The sequence below is a fragment of the Lissotriton helveticus genome, chromosome 8 (genome assembly GCF_964261635.1).
Source record: "Lissotriton helveticus chromosome 8, aLisHel1.1, whole genome shotgun sequence".
Lineage (NCBI taxonomy): Eukaryota > Metazoa > Chordata > Amphibia > Caudata > Salamandridae > Lissotriton > Lissotriton helveticus.
The window spans coordinates 974,661,223-974,681,187 of record NC_136069.1 but is presented as its reverse complement, the minus strand read 5'-3'; the positions used below and the strand labels follow the sequence as shown (position 1 = coordinate 974,681,187).

Here is a 19,965-nt window from a genome sequence, read left to right as displayed (position 1 = left end):
TCAGCAACGGAAAAAAACTCGGTTTACCAATTCCCAGCTTGAACAGTCTTATGCGGGATCTCTCATTTACAGAAAAACGCTTAAGACATTGCTATACAAGGAATACCTATGGACACTGAGCCTAATAAACATGCTATTCCACTATCAAAGAGTCCGTGGTTGACAATGATCCAGTCCCTGTGCTTCTTTACACGGATGACACGGTTCTGATGGCACACACACAAGGCTCCAGCTCCTGATGGATAACTTTCCACCCTACATGGGCAATCTGCACCTAGGGTGTTAATACTAAGAAGTAATTTGTAATGTTATTATCGGTGCCCACAAGATGCAGGTATGCCCGATGTCACTCTGAATTAGGGCTGCCATACAAAGAAGAACTCATTAGAATAAAACTTTCACTTCTATGGAATGGCATATGGACTAAAAAAAAAAAGGCGACTCTGAAAAGGAAAGTAGCAGGGATTGTCTATTATTAGAGCAGGCATTAGAAATACCTTGGTTAAAGAACATAGAGCGCTTATACAATGGGATAAACTGGAACTTTTTTTGAATCAATATTGGATGTTAGCAAGGCAGAGTTCAAACAAATGTGTTTTCAGTTTTTTGAGCATGAAAGGCTTCGAGGCATCAGACACAAAATGAGATTTAAAGCATACTGAGAGTTGACACCAGAGATGGGGCTTCTACCTGATCTATGATCTATTCTGGCTAACCCGGCTCGATATTTTCTAACACGTTTTAGGTTCATGGTGTATTGTGTTGCAATCTTTTCACATATGATTGACTGTTCAAAAACCTTGGCTAAATGTCCCTTTGATAACTGCTCCAATCAATGCATGTTACACTGCACACTGCTTTGCGGGATTTATAAGGCTCCTAGGTCATTATTTTTGAGAGCCATTTTTAAACAGCATAACATGAGATGCGATCAAACAGACTGGCCATACATTTTCCCAACAATTGCAATCCCCTTTAATATGTTGCTTTCTAATATTCAATTTACAGTATGCCATACGAATTAGGATATCAATGACCTGAACATGTGCGCAGGGAGGCCTCTCCCTCTGAATAGCACCAATGAAGAAGTTCTTCAGGCTATTTAGGCGTGTACTGGGGAACGGGTCCCAGGTCCGGATGGTGTCCTAGCTGATGTTTTTAAATCTGCCCCTGAATTATGGGGACCTATATTAACTAGATTGTTTAATTCAGCAGCAATTGATACAATCACACAGACATGGGGAGAATCTTTTATTGTACCCGTATTTAAAAAAAGGGACAAAACCGACCCAAGAAACTATCGCCCTATTTTGCTCCTAGAAACCGCCTTGAAAGTGATGAGTAGGGTTCTGTTATTAAGATTGGAGAAATGGGTGCTGGGGCATGTGATCCTTATCCCAGTGCAGTTTGGGTTTAGGAAACGACTTTGGACCATTGAGCAATGCATTAGCTTAGAGTTACTCATCGGCAAGTATACTAGGGCAAGGGCAGTTACTCTTTACTTATGCTTTGCCGATCTAAGTAGTGCATTTGATCTGACGGATCATAATTTACTCTGGCCAACTTTGATTTCCATAGGAGCACCTAGGGCTATTATTGGGTTTCTCTCCCATCTGTATGAGGACCGAACCAGCCAAGTCCGCTTTGGTCCCCGGGGGGAATTCTCACCTAAATTTACGGTAGGGCGGGGTATACGGCAAAGGTGTGTGCTGGCGCCAATTTGATTTTCCCTTTTCATTAACGAGGTAGACAACCATTTACAGACAATACAGGCTGATGCCCCACGAGCAGCTGGTAGTCCGATACCTGTACTATTATATGTGGACGATGCGGTACTATTAGCACGAACCCCGTTAGGCCTCCAGAGACTGATGGACGCATTTTTAGATTTTATGACACAAAGGAAAATGGTCATCAATCAATCAAAAACATACACCATGGTCTGTGGGCTTAAACCAAAATCCTGCAAAACGTTTTTTATTGACAGTACCCCAATGCATACAGTGAACTCCTATTGCTATCTTGGTATTTTATTTTCGATAAATGGCTCATGGTCCCAACATATTTTAACTATCAGAGCGAAAATGAGCAGGGCAACCCAATGGATTTTGAAATTCTCCTCACAATTAGGGAAATCAACCAATTAATTAGATGGTAGCCACTTATAAAGCAAAAGGATTAAGTACAGCCCTTTATGGGGCAGGTCTTTGGGGTTATGCAAATAGCACGGCCCAGCAAACAGAACAAAATTGCCTCCCAAAACGTTTACTATATTTATTTTTTCATCTGCATCGTAAACTATTGTACACCACGAGGTGGGACTTCCCTTTTAAGAATATTTTTTATTGGTTAGCCCACTGTTATTGTGGGCTTCACTTTGGAAGAGGGACAAAACGGCTTTTACTAGATCAATCTTTTTGATTGTTTAAATTTGAATGATGCGTTACAAATTCCATGGTTATTATATATAAATTCCTCTCTAGAAAATCTGCTCAAGATATCAGTCTGGTCTGGTACCTCAAAAATATTGTCTCACGCAAAGAAAGAGATCAAAGATTCCTTTTTGCAACATAGGCTGGTTCTGAGATCAAAGGCTGAGCAGAATAAACCGGTTGTCGCCTTGTACAAATCTTTTAACTTAGAAGAGGGAGCTAATAATTACCTGTCATATGTGACTTATGTACAGCACTGTTTTGTGCTACTAAGACAGAGCTAAAAGCAATGCATGCAATCACATAATGACCCCTATTGACTCATTCTTCCTCACATATTCCATTTATGTATCCTCATCTGGTAGCCCAAATGCTCCACAGTTTGCTCACACATTATTTGCATTAACAGTGTGCCTATTCTTGTCCTCTGTATACTGTCCATTCTTATACTCTCTAGCTATTATCCACTGCTTCCCTGAACTCCCATGCTGAAGCTGTCATGTGCTTAGAAGCCTTATATAGTCACTTGAGTGGGCGACCTAACTACGAGCAGGCATACAGATTCTCTCTTGGAAGTAAATTGAACCATACTCCCTGAACGAGCTCCTCCTCTCCCGGGAAAGACGCTCGATCTTCCTGTGCCCCAACACCACCCTGCACGCACCCATACATCTCGACTGCCCAATGCAGTGCTGGTCTGCCGCATCTGAATGTGGACATTATTCCTTATCCTTTCCACCTACAGACTCCACAGAGATTACTGCAACCAACTGTAACACCATGCCTACTCACTACAAGGCGGCTGCCAAACTTGAGTCTATCCAGGACTTAGCAGCCACTACTAGTCATGGCCTCCTCGGCCGGTGTCAATCTCTATCGGACTGTACTGTAGCAGTGCTGCTATGTGACAGACTCAACTACCAATCCTTCTACAGCTCTACTAGAGCCTGACAAACTGAACTTACTTCTCAATCTCACATTTATATTTGGTACTAAATTTAAAGTTCTACTTCGCTCAGCCATTCGACTTTTGACCCCCTTTTTTCTAAACTGCAGATCATTTTGTTGAATATTTGCTCGAATAGTCAAGTTTCAGGTATCACATGTTAAAACCTGGATGGGGTCTGATAGTGTGTAAACGGCTGTTACTAACAAAAGAATGTTTGCGCAGCTCTAAATTTAATCCGAACAATAAGAACTGCCGTTTGAACACCTCTATTTACAAACTATTAAGGGCAGAACCGTTTTGCATATACTTGGTCTATGTTAATTTTGCAGAAATAATATTCCCTCTAGCACATTTAAACTGACACTAAATTTGATGAAGGATATTGGTGGTAGCATATCCAGAGACAAGAGTTTGAGAAATCTAAAAAAGTAGCATCATCTTGCTGCTTTGCACCGGGTTGAAGTCTAGCCAAGATCTGGTACATGATTAAGCAATGTACAGAATAAACCTGAATTTTCCAATACTTTGCTCTGACATTTTGACTGGTAGAAATGTTGGCTTTTTTGGTCCACATACATACTTTATCGAATAATAACTTAATTTTCTAGTTAGCTTATTAGATGACAACTTAGAAAACTGACAGATTTGTTTTCAGTGTGTCTTCGGGTGTTTTACACTACCGAAAGGTTGTGATTTACCAGCAGTTATTTCTTTTGTCGTATTTAAATCTATTCTAACAGGTGAAAGAAAATTAGTTAGGACTTAAGAAAAATTAAACTTGCCATTTCAGGGAATAGAGTCCTGAAAAATTGGCCATTATTGCACCGAAAGATCTTATTCATAAGTTACATTAGAAATATGTGTCAAAATGATTGGAACTCTAATTATATTATGCCAACATATTTATGCTTAGTCCAGTTGTTTGCTTTAGCCGATAAGCCATCCAGTGATAAATAGAATAAAAAACGTAAACAAGAATTCAAAAGGGTGCATAGTGTAAAGTCTACAGACCGCATCTTAAATTGCATACAGCATCATTGAGACCAAATCAAATCAAAATTCCTTTATTCGGTTTCCAAGTTTCCATAGAAAACCATAAAAGTTCACAGGTTTTAAATGAGTGTACAAATCAGGACAATATACAATAAAACAATGTTAAAACAGATTAAAATTCAATAAAAATACAATGAAAAAATCAATAGATCCAATTAACAAAGGTATATAATCTAGGAGGAAGAGTCCATAGTGATTTTAACCAAGATTTGCTCGGTGTCTGATACAGAGCTTAAGGTAGCGTGCTATATTTTTTGGAAGTAGCTCATCTTCCAGGAGTTGTAAAATGAGGACAGCAGGACGACACCTGCGTAAACCCAGTGTTTTCCTGGGCTCAGCATAAAATTTACAAAATAAAACAATATGTATCAATGACTGAGGGGAAACTTCGTCACAGGGGCAAGGCGAGAGAGTCTTGGACCAGTCGTTAGGATGTGGGAATGTCACTAATCGGTGAAAGATATTAAGCCTGAAACGTGTCAATAATAATTTCTCATAATTGCTCAGCTTATACGTTAGGTAAAGCTGCATGAAAAAGGAAGTTTGGATAGTTAGAATGTGTTGTACTGAACTTTTTCCTATCTCCAAGTTTAGTCTCAGCTCTTCCAAATGTAACCTACAGATCTTTTTAAGTGAGCTTCTAGACACTTCTAGCAGAGTTAGAGGGAGCAGATAATATTTCTCCAAGCCCAGGTCATAAAAAAAGTTTTTAACATAAGCGAGCCATTTAATCTTAAACTTATTTTCAAGCAAAAGGTAGTCGCGAAGAAGATTGAGATAAATCGCTTTTTGGGGACGTCCAAATGCGGTGCCAAAGGAGAATTGGTTGGAGTTTGAGGATATCTGAAACATATGCCATACCCAATTCTAAATGTCAACTAAAGTTTAAAGAGCTTTGTGGGAGGGCGAGCAGATATTTCAGAAAACTGTTCTCAATTTTCTGAAGAGCATCCACATTTGCATGCCCCCAGCCTCCTGCCCCATAACATGCAACGCTAATGCACTTTGCTTTATATATCTTAATCATTTCGGGTGCTGGCCTTTTTCCCCAATCTTTGTGCAAATGCTGTGAGGGCGGTCGTAGTCCTCATAAACAATAGTTTCCTTGCCTCAATTGCCTATTTCCACGAAGACTTATTATCGATTAAAATCCCCAAATATGAATATGTACTTGTGCTTTCCAACTTTACATTATTAATAAAACTATCCTTTGTTTTCTTGGATCCCGTGCCTGAATACATTACGTATGTTTTTTGATGTTCATTTCGAGATCCAGGGTGTCCATAAATTTGCGGTATCTTTCTACGCTACGTTGAAGCTCTAAGGGTGTTCTGGCCACGATCACGGCGTCGTCGGCTTAGAGGACGGCTGGTATTGGCCGAGAACCAATATAAGGGAGGTCCAAGCCCCCTTCCAGCATAGCTGTTTCCAGTCCGTTTGTATAGAGGGTGAACAGGAAGGGGGAAAGGACACAGCCCTGCCTAACCCCCCTCTCCACCCCGGACAACGCAGTGAGTTCACCCTCGAACCCATATCTCACTCTTGCCTTTGCCCCTGAATAGAGCTCGCGAAGAAAGTTGATCACTGGTAGCTCAATTCCCATTTCCAACTGGATCATCCATAACTAAGAATGGTTTACACAGTCGAATGCCGCAGTTAAGTCGACATACATCATATATAGTTGGCCACCTTTTGCTGCAACATATTTCCCCATTATAAGGGACAAATTAAGTGCTTGATCCACAGTACCCATTCCCTCCCTGAAACCGTACTGTAAGTCAGAAAGTATGTTGTGGTCGTCCGCCCAATCTTGCATTCGTTCCATGAGGATACGGCCCGCCACCTTACCAAGGGAATCAAGGAGGGAAATGGGACGGTAGCATGATGGATTGTTGCGGTCACCTTTTTTGAAAATGGGAACGAGGATTGAATCTGACCATGAGTCAACTAGTCCTATAGCACAGGCTGCTTCGAGCACTTTGGTCAAGATGGGCGACCATAGGTCCGGATTATGTTTAAACAAGTCGACCGGAACCCCGTCGGAGCCCAGTGCTTTCCCTCCCTTGCTGGTTAATAGGGCATCTGCTACCTCCTGATGGGTGAGGTTAAGTGCGATTGTTAAATCATGTGTGTGAGGGAAACGAAGCCCTTCCTCCGATTTCCAGAGGATCTATGCTCTCACATGGATCTATGCTAAATATATGTGAATAATGCTTGACCCATGTGTCTGCGTCAACAGCGATATCTATTTTAGGATGTTCCGTATCACCCTGCAGAAAGGGGGCTTTTACGACCTTCCAAAAGCTAGCGCTATCCTTCTCTATGCAACTTTTATGGAGTTGATTCCATAGGTCGTTTTTTAACTCTGCCTTACGGGACTTTAGGGCTGTATTATAGATCTTTCTTAATTTATAATTTTGTCCCTATCTCTTGGTGAGTTATGGAGAGCGATTTTCAAACTAGTGTAAGCTTTGGTACAGTCTTTGTTAAACCATCCCTTGGCCACGTGTCTCTTGGTCTTTATTTTCTTGTATAAAACGTCTTGGATTATTTTAGTGATACTAGAATAGCTGGCGAGGATCTCTTTGTGGGTAGTATCAGAATTTAAGCATTTTTCAATTAGTGGCAACGCATGCTTTACCATTTTAGACATTGTTGCTACTGGGTCAATTGTAATCCATTTTAAAGAGTAGCCGTTAATTCTATCCACGGTTATTGTTTGTAAACCCAGTTTATGGATTGAATTAGGTTTTGCTGGCTTAATAGGGATGGATACAAGAAGGGTGTTAGGGAAATGGTCGCTTACGGCATTGTTGACATTTGCAAATCCATGGATCATTGGTACTATATTGCTAGAAACCAATATAGAATCGATAACACTTGAAAGGCCTCTACCATTAAATGTAGATGAAAATGGGACTGGTGGGACCAAGAGTTCATTCGCGAAGCCTAGCTCCAGGGCAAACATGATTTCGTTCAGGCGATTGCCGCTAGTTGTGTGAGGAAAGTGGGTTAACGCAGTGTTTTGCTCGTCCAGAATTCCACAATTCTTATTAAATCTACTTTTACAGAGGGATAAATTAAAATCACCGCCCCAAATAGTTTTGAGGTCTTTTTTGGTATACCTATTTCTTTGTTCCTGCAAAAAGAGAGAAATATTGTTTAGGACTTTCATTAAATCCACCTGCTGTAGATTATTATAAAAATTAACCAGGAGATAGTCTGCTGATTTATTTATTTTCAGTTTCAGAACTTGAAAGTTAGTTTCCAAAATTAGTGGGACTATGTTCTCAATTTCTACAGTGTTTGAAATAAATATTGTCAAGCCCCCCTTTGGACTGCCTGAAATTGATGGAAGGGCGAAAGAGGTATATGTTTTATAGCCCTCAAGATGTACTTCTGTGCATTTCCAGGTTTCCTGAAGGCACAGGATATTACAATTTCTTACTAAATCTAGCCAGATGTCATTGGTCGTCTTGGATCAAAGTCCTGCTACATTCCAGTAGATGATTTTAAGTAAAAGAATTCCTGACACGGGGGAATCTGCTAGGTTAACATTTACTCGCTCATTTGTTATCGGTCCTATTAGTGGAACATTAATCTCCTCCATTTGCAGAGAAGCACCTATTTATGCGCGTTCACTGGCCTCGTCTACGAAAGTGGTTGCCGCTAAGCCCCTAGAGGAGAGTATTGATAATGCCAGTTCCGGTTGGGAGTTATTTAAGTTAGAAGATATTGATCGTCGCTCGGGCGAAAATGATGGACAGTCAACCAGTCAATCGTTATCCTCTAGGCCTGAGAGTTGGTTAAATCTATTGAACGTTGGGAAATGGTACGACTGACTGTAATTGGTAGTGGGAAATGTGTGCCTGGAGGGTTCTTCAAAACGTGGTAGTGGGGGGTAAAAGAAGCCTAAAGGTAAGATGTTAATCCCTACTGCGTCTAGGAGGTGACTCCCACCCACCTCTAATATCTTATTAACTAAAAGTGGGGAAGCAAATGTTAAAACTATACAGTCACCTGTTACCATTTTTTCGCGATGGCCCACCCACTGAACTCGTCTTGCCATCTTGAATTCAATGAATAGTTGATCAATAAAACCTACCCTTCTACCTAACCAATGTAGTGACTTATTTCTTAGGGAAGCCCAAGATTCAACCTCTGTGTCCTCCTTTTTTGGAACGTTAGCCAGAACTATAATGTAAGGAGTAGCAGCCGGAGGAAGATCCAAATATGGGTTACATGGCTGCTGATGGAAAGAAGAGAATGGTGTAATTGGGGTGGTAAGTGGATAGATCGGAGGAGGATTTGTGGGGGGTCTAAAACCCGATGTTCCTGTCTGATGTTTATTCTCAGTATCACCCCCTTTCTCCAATCTATTGGGCAGCTGCCGTTCTTTAGGCCTGTGCTCAACGGACAGGTTTTTTGTTACTTGTTTGTCTTTGCTATTGTTCCCCTTCTCTAAATCAATGGAAAGAGTTATTGGCGTATTGTTTCCTGGCCTTAATGGTGAGCTACCCCCCATGTTCCTTGTTCCCTGGGTGCATGGGCCAGGGTGTAAGTGTCCCCCCTTTTTGGAGTTGCTGTTGATGAAATCCTCAATAGTAGTGAGTCTAGAGGATAGCTGATCTAGCCTAACTCTCAAATACTAATCTCTCTCTACCAAGTTATGCACATTTTTAATGTCGCTAGATATATCTTGGTTATCATGCGTGGTAGTTGCACCCTTAGTGTGACTTTTTCAGCCTCCCCAGTTTCCTCGCTTTTGGTGTGTTTTTCGGTGGATTGGACGCCATAGGCGCTACTTGTGCATTAACTGTGACTCTGAGGAGCAAGGATTTTTAGACTTTTCTTGAGGTGGTTGCGTGGGAGAATCACTGGCGATAGATACGATCTTGTCGGGACTGGTCTGAACGCAACCATTACGTACACCTCTGTTCGATATACCGTGTTCCGATGTAGGGGACACAATTGAGGGTGCGATGTCCGAGCTTAACCTGGATGAGCCTAGTTCTATTGACTCTTCAACTGACATGATCTGCTTGTCAAGAGCCCCTACTGCCCCTGTAAAATAGTTTAACAAAGTTTGCTGGGAGTGAGCCACAGACCCAGCAGCTGAAGGGGCCTTCGGGCTCAGTAACTTCCTTTTACCCATGGTAATTACCCAAATTACAGGATGCTGGGAATTTTAAACAAGGGGAGAAAATATGATCTCTCACAGGCAGTCCAATAGTTGTTTTAAATTAGGCACTGTGTACTCAGCAGTAAAATTTTAGACTGTTGCAAGCATAATCGAGTAATTAAATGGAAATGTGGAGCCAAGAGGGTAGGCCCGGCCCAGCCCAGCCCAGCCTCAAACAGGCACAGACGGGCAAGGACGGGCCCGCCCTTGGCCCGGGCGAGCCCGCGCGCGTCCCGCGCCACGGGATCCCAAGCAGAAATTAATAGTACCGGGGGCGGGGCGAGTCCTGCACGCCTCTCGCGAGACCGCGGTGCCCTCTGGGAAACAGAGTCCTGGGCAACACGCGGTCCGCGGGATGGAGGAGGCGGCTCGCAGCAGGCAACAGTCCCCCCGATAAACAACGAGGCCCCACAGCCAGCTAGGGGCAAGAGAAACTCCAGGAGTCCAGCACAGGTAGGAAAAAGAATCAGCAAGTGGCAGGTATCTGGAATGCACATAAAACTATATTCCTCAATTCACAATTGTTGTATTCTATTTTTATTTTTGTTATCATTTGATGGGTTGCTACCCAAACAACTCCTTGATCACTACAATGGCAAGCCACTTACATTTGCTGTACATGCTTTCCACAAGGTTGAACATATAAATGATCACCAGACAACGATGGTGTGTAAGTATGTATTTAAATACTTTGCCTGGTCCATAGTTCTTCTGACTGCCTCATATTTAATCTGAAATGCGCCTGATTTAACACATGCTTTTCAACATGTTTTTGCTTTGTCATGTTTTTGTTTCAGTGTTAACACTTCGATGGATTGTAGCTTGCATGCATAACTCTTTCAATGCTATCTCTTGTTCATCTATGCTCGTTTATTTCTTACTGTTCATATCAATACCAGAGTACTACTCCCAACATGGCCCCTGTCAGATGTACAGGCACGTTTCCATTGATCTTGAGGTGGGCGTTTCTTTCCGGGCAATCAGTGATAGTCCTCTTCCCTCAAAGCACCGAGCTCATATGTGTCGGGAGGATTGTAATTGCGCTCTTTAATTGTGCGAGCTTTGTAAACCATTCCAGATCCCACTGATTTTTATTTTTTGACAAATGTGAAGAATAGACAATTTTAGCCTGCTGCTATCACATCTAAAAGATATGGCAGTTTGTTACTTACTGTGTACGATTGTTATCTTGTGATTGTTCCATCTATGGCCTTGCATATAAAAAATATTCTTGCACATGCTTGGGTTTTCTTTGTGATTCTACAATTCGTTTGCACCAATCTTACATCAGATGTGACAAGACAAGATCATTTTTGTAGTGTCCTGCGGGACACATTCTAGTGTTCCGCAGGAAGCTGTACTCCCAGCCACTCCCTTGAAGGCTGGACACACTGCACCCTTACACCCATCCATCACGGGTGTCACGAGTGACGTGGCCCCACCAATAAAAGGGCCCGGGTGCACGTGCTCTTGGCCAGTTATCTCACTATACTGCGAAGTGTCTGTGTCCGTCATTCCACTGTCGGCCTGAGGCCCAATACTACACTGGCGACGAGGCGGGTAGCTGACCCTGCAACCCTGCTGATCTGCCCTTCTTCGTTTCGCGTGGGGGAGGAGAGAAGCCCGGCAAGCGGCACCCCGGCGCGCTCTGTCACTCCACCCGAGAGGGAGTTGAGGTGTGTGCCTCTCATGTCACCCATTCACGCCTCCTTGCCCCGAGAGGATCAGTGCTCTCTGCACAGGGGCACGCACATGGCCCCAGCTCCGATACAACGGCCGTAGCCGCGCTGCAGAGGACTAAGGACACCGATTACCTGAACCGGTATCACCACAGAAAATCTATGCAGGCGCCCGTCGACGCCCACGCACAGCCGACCCTGAACCCCCAGTGCCGGACTGCGCCACAGCCAAGGTCAGTTAAACTCTCTGCAAGCCCTGAAGCGCCCACAGACTGTCCTGCTTGCTGGGTCCGCACTGAGAGGGAGGAAAGAGAAGACTGCTCCCAGCAATCGCCCGAACCCCGAGAGAGCGCCAAACCCTACCACGATCGCAAGGTGCTAGCAGCCGCACAGAGGTGGCCGCCTCTTCGACCCACATAGTCCAGTGACCCCCAAGACAGTGGCAGAGCGACACTCAAGGCCCCACCCGCTCCCTCTTACCGTACTGCCGTGGGCGCCAGTCCTCACACTAACAGCTGCCCAACATGGAAATGACACAGAAAGAGATATCGACGCGGCGAGAGGCCCTGCGCCGGTTACCTGCGGCACATTCTCAATGCCCGTGAGCTTGAAGGAAGCGGCCACCGTCAGCAAAGAGACAGAACCGGCAGGCAGCGCCATCTCGCGCCCGCTTCCGCAGACGATCAGCCCTGAAACACTCAATGCAGCAGCAAGCCTTACCACCCACTAACAGCGAGAGAGCCGCAGCACCCTCCGCAATTCAAACTGGGTCCCTACCTGGCTTTTCTCCGCCAAACGCTGCTAGCAGCCACCAGCTCCCCATAAGGGTCTCAGGCCCCTCTCCCATAATCGTAAGACAAACTCTTGCCTGTGTCGTTGGTTCCGTGTGGCCTGCTTTCGGAAGGGAAGCCACTGTAGTGCACGCCGCAGTCGTCAACAGCGCCCCTAGCGCCCGCTGGTCGCTCCGCACCCAGACTCCATTAAGGCCCGCACGAATGTGCCATAAGCCTCGGTGGGACCACACCGGATATGCCTCCTCAGCGCCAGAAGCAGCAGTGTGTCTGCACCAGGAAACACAGAGCACCAGCAAAGGTTGCCTCCCCCCCAAGGCTACTGTGACCCAGGGAGAGCAGACCACGACGCTGCGCCAACCAGCGGCCACGTGCCTGTACCGCATCTAGGGAAGGAAAGCAGCCACTGGACACAGGACTCGGTGGAAGAGCTCCAGGGCCCAGAAGCCAAGCGAGGCACTAACCCTGAGAAACCCCAAGCGACCCGGACACCGCGGTGCGCACCCATGCGCAAGGCCACCACAAATGAAAAGGCAAAGCTGCTGCTACTACTGGCATCAGCAACACCTGGCGGCTCTCCAGAAAGAGCACACTGAAGAATGGACAAACTGCGTGGCCAGGGCAGACAGTCAGCTGCACCCCCAGCACCAAGTGAACCACACAGTGTTCTCGGCCTCCACACTGCAGCCCACAGACAGTCACTGCACAGAGTATTGCACCACCTCCGACAGCACCCAAAACCTGCAGCAATCAGGGAAATTCACCACGACTACCACGATCATGATGCCACCTGGTAGCTCCCCAGACGCAAGGCGCTAAAAGATGGACGGACTGACTGGCCAGAGCGGTTAGCGGGCTGTGCCCCTCGACCGTCAGCCCGGGCAGCACCACGGACCGGAGGAGAGACCCTGACACCCCACTACCCTTCCAGAAGTGGCAAAAGGAGATTTCAAAGTGATCCTAGCAGAAGGATCCACACCTGCGCATCCACAGAGCGGGCGAGCACACTGACTGCCCACCGCGACAGACATCAGTGTAGCTACACTGCAACCCTTCAGACCAGCAGTACTAGAGCACAGCATCCTGCTAACCACCCGGAAACGGCAGTCAACAGATCCAAGAGTGTGCACCGCCACCACCAGGAAGACTGCCTGCTCATGCCCAGTAGCCGAGACGGACTGCGCCAGGCACAGCAAGATGTGCCCTCAGAGAAGAATTCTCATAGAGTGGCCCTCTGCACCGTGCAAGTGAGAACAGCCAGGACGCCTTTAAAGACAGCGAAGACTCCAGGTGGCTGCCACACTCAAGAGCCCCCAAGGTGCCCCCAGCTGCACCAGCGCAAACCAGCATCATATAGGCAAGAACACTGCCTGCCACCTCTGCAAAGTACGGGGAAAGACTAACAAACCATGCAAAAAGCTGCAAGAAACTCAGAGCTACACACGGACAGCCACCACCAAAAAGAGAGGGCGACCAGCCAGAACAGCAACGTCTCAAGGTCGCTGTTCCCGCTAACAGCTCAAGAGAAGCTTGTGCAGAGCGCGCCCCACATGTGGCTGCCCTATGCCACTGCCGGAGAAGAGATCGCATGACTCACTCCTCCTAGTACACGGACATAATCGCAAGCTACGCTACAGGCACACGAAGCACCAGAAGAAAGCGTCCAAACAAAGGACAAAGCACGCAAAGTCAGAGGATCGCAGAAATCCGCGCCAGTGAATCTGACAGCACGGTCAAGCGCCCGGAAGATAGAGACATCTCCACTAAGAAGCCAGGCTGAGCGCTGCACAGAGAACAACCACGTCTCCACTGCACCAGCAAAGACCCACAACGGGCCGTAGACAACACAGTGTTCTCCCTCACACTGCCTCAAGACGGAGTCGGCGGTGACCCAAGACAGGCAAGAGAGGAGTCGCACACGTCACGTGGCAAGCCACTACAGCTACATGCGCTCCAACAACCAGCGACACGCGAACGGACGTCACTTCCCCCAGCAAGCAAGGAGTGCTCTGGAGCGAAGGCAGAAGCCGCCACCACAACAGCGCCGCCTCGAATTCCAAGCGCAACTCCCTCGAAGAAAGAAGAGAGACAGCCCTGTCACCCCGAAAACCGGATGAGCACAGGTGGGCTGAACAGACCAACAAAGGGAGAAGATAGAGGACTCACAGCAAGCCAAGACCACACCCTGACACACGAGACAGCCACCAAGGCGGACCAACATCCCTGGATACAGCCTCACGGGTGAACTGAATATAAGCCGCAGCACGCACAAACCGCGTCTCATCCCAATGCTCCCCCAGGCAACCGTCCATCCCCGAGCGTCGGCAGTCTAAGTCAGGTGGCATCTCTGCTCCTGTCTGCAGATGCCACAGGTGAAGATCAGCACTGAGTGTCCACCCTCACACCGCCTTAAGAAGGAGTCTGCAGTGGGCCCAAGCCAGGCAAGAGAGGATCCACAAACACTGTGTGTCAGGTCGCCATGGAAACTCAAACTCAGCAAGGCGGAGGCACACGGCTGCCACACCCCTCCTGACATCCAACTCTCCCAGCAAGTCACCACCACCTGTCATCCCGAGTCACCCCATGGCTGGCAACCACCCTCACGCCAACCATCAGCACCTGCGTCAAACACCACTCCCAGAGTATCGATGGACTGGAGTCCTACACCGTTGCCACACCAGCCGACTAAAGAAATCAAAAGCTACCTGTGAACCTGGTCCACACCAGAACAGCGGCAGCGAGAGCAAGTCTTTACCAAGACTCATCCACCCGCGAGTGTTGGGTGTGAAGACTATTAACGGCTCCTCGGCGGTCCTGCAGTTGCCCCCAGTCGGCACACACGCGGCCCCAGTGCAGCCCTCCTGCAGTCCGGCAGCAACCCAGACAACGGGCCTCCCAGGCGGGAGAGGGAGAAGAGACATTTCCCCACCCACAGGTTATCGGTTACAGCCAAGCGGTTCAACAGAGACATTTGATCAGGCAACACTTCTGTGAACTCTCACCTGGGACTCCATCCATGTCCATGACACAACCCACTATAAAGAACTGTTCGAATTCATCACAGCCATCACCAACCTCAGCAAGATGGGAGCTATGCAAGACATGTCATCATCAGTGAACTTACGGAATGCAGCGGACGTCTCCAAGCCAGCGGTCGTGTCCTGAACCCCTCAGGTTACACTACGGGTGCCCGCCGAGAAGGTCCTGCTGCAGGCAAAGTCACCAGCTCATGTCTGGCCTCGTCCTGCCACCTGACTCAGAAGACTGATGGACCCTGTGGTATTTAGTTAACTGTTTGTTTTGTCCCCACAGGTTGGACTAACGTTTTGTTTGTCCTTCAATAAAGTTGGGGAGGAATGTAGTGCCCTGTGGGACACGTTCAGGTGTTCCGCAGGAAGCTGTACTTCCAGCCACTCCCTTGAGGGCTGGTCACACTGCACCCTTACACCCATCCATCGCGGTTGTCATGAGTGACGTGGCCCCGCCAATAAATGGGCCCAGGTGCACGGGCTTGTGGCCAGTTATCTCACTATACTGCGAGGTGTCTGAGGCCCAATACTACAATTTTCTTGACAACTGGGTAAGCTTTACAAGCACAAAACCTTTTGCACTATTTGAATCATAACTATAGATATTTTCTTATTTGCAGTTTCCTGAAGACTACTTTCATGCCACATTCTATGAGAATGGAACTTATGTCCCAGAACTTATAACTAATAGTGATTTATTTCCTACTAATGAGGTCCATTCAATATATGTTTTTACATACTGATGAGGAGACTCTTTGATACATGGTCCACCCAGTTGAAAACTCGAGATCGTAATATTGGGCTTGCACTGGACTATGGCACATGATTATCCTAATATACCGCAGATTTTGAGTATTTAAAGTCAGCGCAGCCCATTGTTGCTTTTAAGTAAATCAGTATTATTCATATTGATCACATACACCAAGAGCACTGTGTCGTCTGCATTATTTTAGTGATTGTTTACCCTTAACATATCTCTTTGATGTTAATATAACTGCATGAGAATATAAAAAAGTGGACCCCCCCAATAAATACGTTTTTTTGTGATATTGTCATACACTTACATGAATACACTGACAGACAAGCGCTTGAAGGTGTAATCTCAAGATGCACTTCCAATAATTGTATCCAGTTTGCATTTGTAAGTGCCTTAAAGCTAGACTTGCTAGCTTACAAATGTTTGCGTCTAGAGCAGCATAAACTTACCGTATAACACGCGGTTACTGTGTGCAGAGAGAGAGAGGCACAAGACTGCAGTATCACAAGCTGTGGTGATTCAATGTGATACTAAGAAAACATTTGCCTTCCAGAAACCCTGCTCTTGAGTGCTAAGGATGTAATGAATGTACAGGTTACCTCACTGTTTTCTAACATGCATTCAAGCATCTCTGCTGACTCAGTATGGGAATGCCTCTACTGGAAAACATAATAACAACTGGCGAGCTTGGGTGCCCAGGAGCACTCGCATGATCTAACATTTGCGGAGTACTGATAGATTTCGAAAACAAAATATCGATTCCCGGACTACCTTTTATTCCAAGTAATTCAGGAGCCCTAATATGCAACGTCTTCTAGCCTTCAACTCATTGAACTCAATCCCAAGCTCTCCATCAACTTCCTCACACGGAGCTTTCTGTCCGTTCTTGCATCATCGTTCCATGGAAACATTACAGACATTCCAACTGGCACTCAAATAGTATCCCCCACTCCGGAGTGAAAGCACATGTGCCACTAAAACAGGCTTTAGTCACATGCGGACGCCAGATCATACTAATCAGGAATCCGATAGGGACTTAAATACAATTAAGGCACATGCCAGCTGCAGCTCATTTCCACTCCTGCCAATCAGTATATAGATGAACTGTTCGCCTTCCAGGAAGTATACATGCAATGTTAAATTAGCTGCATCTTAACAACTCTTGCTTATCAATGAGAATTCCCTGCTGGACAGACACAAGGGATATTTTCAGTCACTCTTGTTCTCCATTTCTCATGAGTAGGCTTCATGAACCTTGTGTAACCTTTTGGATTGGGTGTGAGTGTTTGATTGATTCGGATGCTCCGTCCATCACCACCCCCTTTTGTACCGCTTTTGGCAGCCATAAGTGTGGCAGGGTATGCTCAGACGTGAGTCCCTTGCTCACTTTGCCACTGGATTTAAGCAAGCCGGGCTGAAGACGGCTGGAATGCCAGAAACCGGTCCTCGGAAGCTTGTTTCCGGTCCAGGGAAGACATGGCTTGGCAGTTCGGGCTGGACTGTTCCCATGAGGCACAGGGTCAGACTGATTTGCATATAGCCATGTCTGAACTGGGGTGGCAGAGTGGGCTAAAGAACGGTGATGGATTAAACCCAGATCTTTTGACTGGGTGTGAGTGTTTGATTGATTCGGATGCTCCGTCCATCACCACCCCCTTTTGTACCGCTTTTGGATTCGCCAGCACTAAACACAAGGGAACAAAGGAAATTTACACTCATACAAATATCTAGGTTTCCAAATAGACCACAACCTTAATTTTAAATCACAATTGGTCCAAAGGAGTACCAGAGCTAAACAACTGCAGTTTGCCTTCAGAGTCTTAAAGAAAAAACTCACAGGCTGTTCTACAGGTCATTTGCTTAAAGCCATTTCAGCAAAATTCCTACCCTCTATCTCATACGGCTCAGAAATTTTAAACCTTAAAGACGCCATCTCTTTAAACTCAGCACAATCAACCTTCTTTAAGGACCTGTTCTCCATCCCCCGACACATTTCACAATCCCAAATCCGACTTGAATATGGACTAAGGAACCAGACTCCCGACAAACAAGGGGCATTAGCCAAATATTACTGGAGAATGAGGGATGCAGAGACAATACCCTTACGCATCACTGCTGGGAGGAAATCGAAACCAAAGCCAGGCTAAATAACTCGACGTTCAGTGTTCTGAAGGAATCCCTCGCGGCATTGCTGCTAGAGGAGGCCTCCCCACCTATTCCAGTTTCAAAACTGTAGTGAACAAGGAAATCAAAAGGACCTCCTTATTAATAGACAAAACAGCCTTCTCAACAAAAAAACGAACAAAAAAAAAACACGCCTAGGCTGTGATCTAAGGCTATCAGTGGCTGAAACCTCAACCATACCTGCTAGACCACTTTTCCCAGGAGAAAAAGCACTCCCTAACGTTACTGCGCTGGGGTCATTTCCATCAAAAGACTTGACACCAAAATGGAAATACCCCTGGCAATCCAAGGAATGCTGCTTATGCGGAGGAGGGGACGAGTCTCTTCTACATTTACTATGCATCTGCCCCTCCCTGGCAGAGACCCGAAGAACAGTCCTCCGGTAAGCCTTTAGGAAGGAACAAATAATGTCATGTAGAGTAGCCATCATCCAATGCCTTAGAGGACTATCAATCTAACTGTCCTGTATGGTCATAAAATTCATGAAAACCGCAGCAACAGAACTGGAAAAAAAGGTAACTATTAACTAACTTAATACGTTTGAGTACAACCCGTCCAGAAATTCACCTATGGTATTCTGTATGTTTTATACTCATCTGTTTTTTTCCAAAATGTACATTTCATGTATGGTGGTTTCCCACCCTTTTATGATTTTTTATGAAATCAAATAAAAGTATTTATTCATTCATACACCAGAATATTATTTAATTAAAAGTTCTCTCTCTTGGAAGTTGAAGATTATTATTGAAAGCCAAAAATACCTTGAAAATCTCAATGAGAGTAACTAATATCCTTTCTTCTCTCGCTCTCACACATCACAGTCAACTAAATTCTAAATAGGCAATACAGATTATCTTGTAGTTTCTTCTTCACTGTGATTTCTGCTCTACGACGCCCAAATTAGTAATTTTTATATGTACACACCATTTTATACGTGTGCGCTCATTGTACATACACAAACGTTTAAACATGGTGAACTGGGAAAGAGGAACCTATTACCCTACCATTTTCAAAGGTCGCAGGGATTGGAAATCTGCAGGAATAGGTGATGGGCCTGGTTCCAAAATTGCCATTGTTCCTTTGTAATGAGGTTCCGAGTAGGCAAGCCAACTGCGAATTGAAAAATAGTACATGAGCCACTTCACATAAAAGTAAAAGAAACGTACATTAAACAGTGCGTTGCTTCAAAATGGCAAAACACAAGTATCTAGCGCTATATGAAAACAAGTCACTATTACCATTACTTTATACTCTAATTGCCCTATACCAATTGAAGTCAATTTCCAAGCTAAGCCTTTACTTTGTTTTCACAGGTCGAGGCTATATTTTTAGCCATACATGTCCATTGCAATAACCATACTGGATTTTTTTTTTGTACTGGCTCTGCATACAGTAGATTTTGCTGCTGGTGTTACACACATTTTATTAATGAAGGTGGCAGAAGGACGTGTGCAAATGTTTCAATCTCGTTCAGGGACCTGAATGTGTGTACATTGCAAGGGCCAGTTGTGCTTCAAGGGTAATGCAAAATAAGACAAATCTTGGTGTTGCAACTTGTGGGCAGCACAGTTGGCCCTAGCGCTCCCCTGGATTGTGATGTGAGAAGGGTGATCAAAGATCTCAGCAGCACTGAGACGGTATTTTAGTGCAAGTAGGCTGAGAGCAACTTACCTTACTCTTGAAGCAGCACAGGGAGATTTGATTATGGCAATGTGCTTTCGGTACAGACAGGAGTCAATTGGATGTGTGGGAAAAGCTTCTATGGTGGCATAGGAAGTATTAACTATGTACACATGTCTGCCCTGGGTCATCCATTTTGATCCAGATCTAGACCAATGATTATTACTAGACTGTAGGTTCTTGCCCATTTTTCCACTAGACATGTCCTAGAAATATTACCTTCTTCAGT

General features: G+C 45.5%; 1 protein-coding gene across 1 annotated transcript in view; it reads right to left on the bottom strand.

Annotated features, from left to right (window-relative positions):
* Positions 1 to 19,965, bottom strand: part of CRYBG3 (crystallin beta-gamma domain containing 3) — a 1,541,789-nt gene that overhangs the window by 797,937 nt on the left and 723,887 nt on the right. The window contains exon 9 of the mRNA XM_078657810.1: positions 19,061 to 19,166. Within this exon, the coding sequence (XP_078513936.1) occupies positions 19,061 to 19,166 (106 nt within the window). The remainder of the gene's footprint in view (positions 1 to 19,060; positions 19,167 to 19,965) is intronic.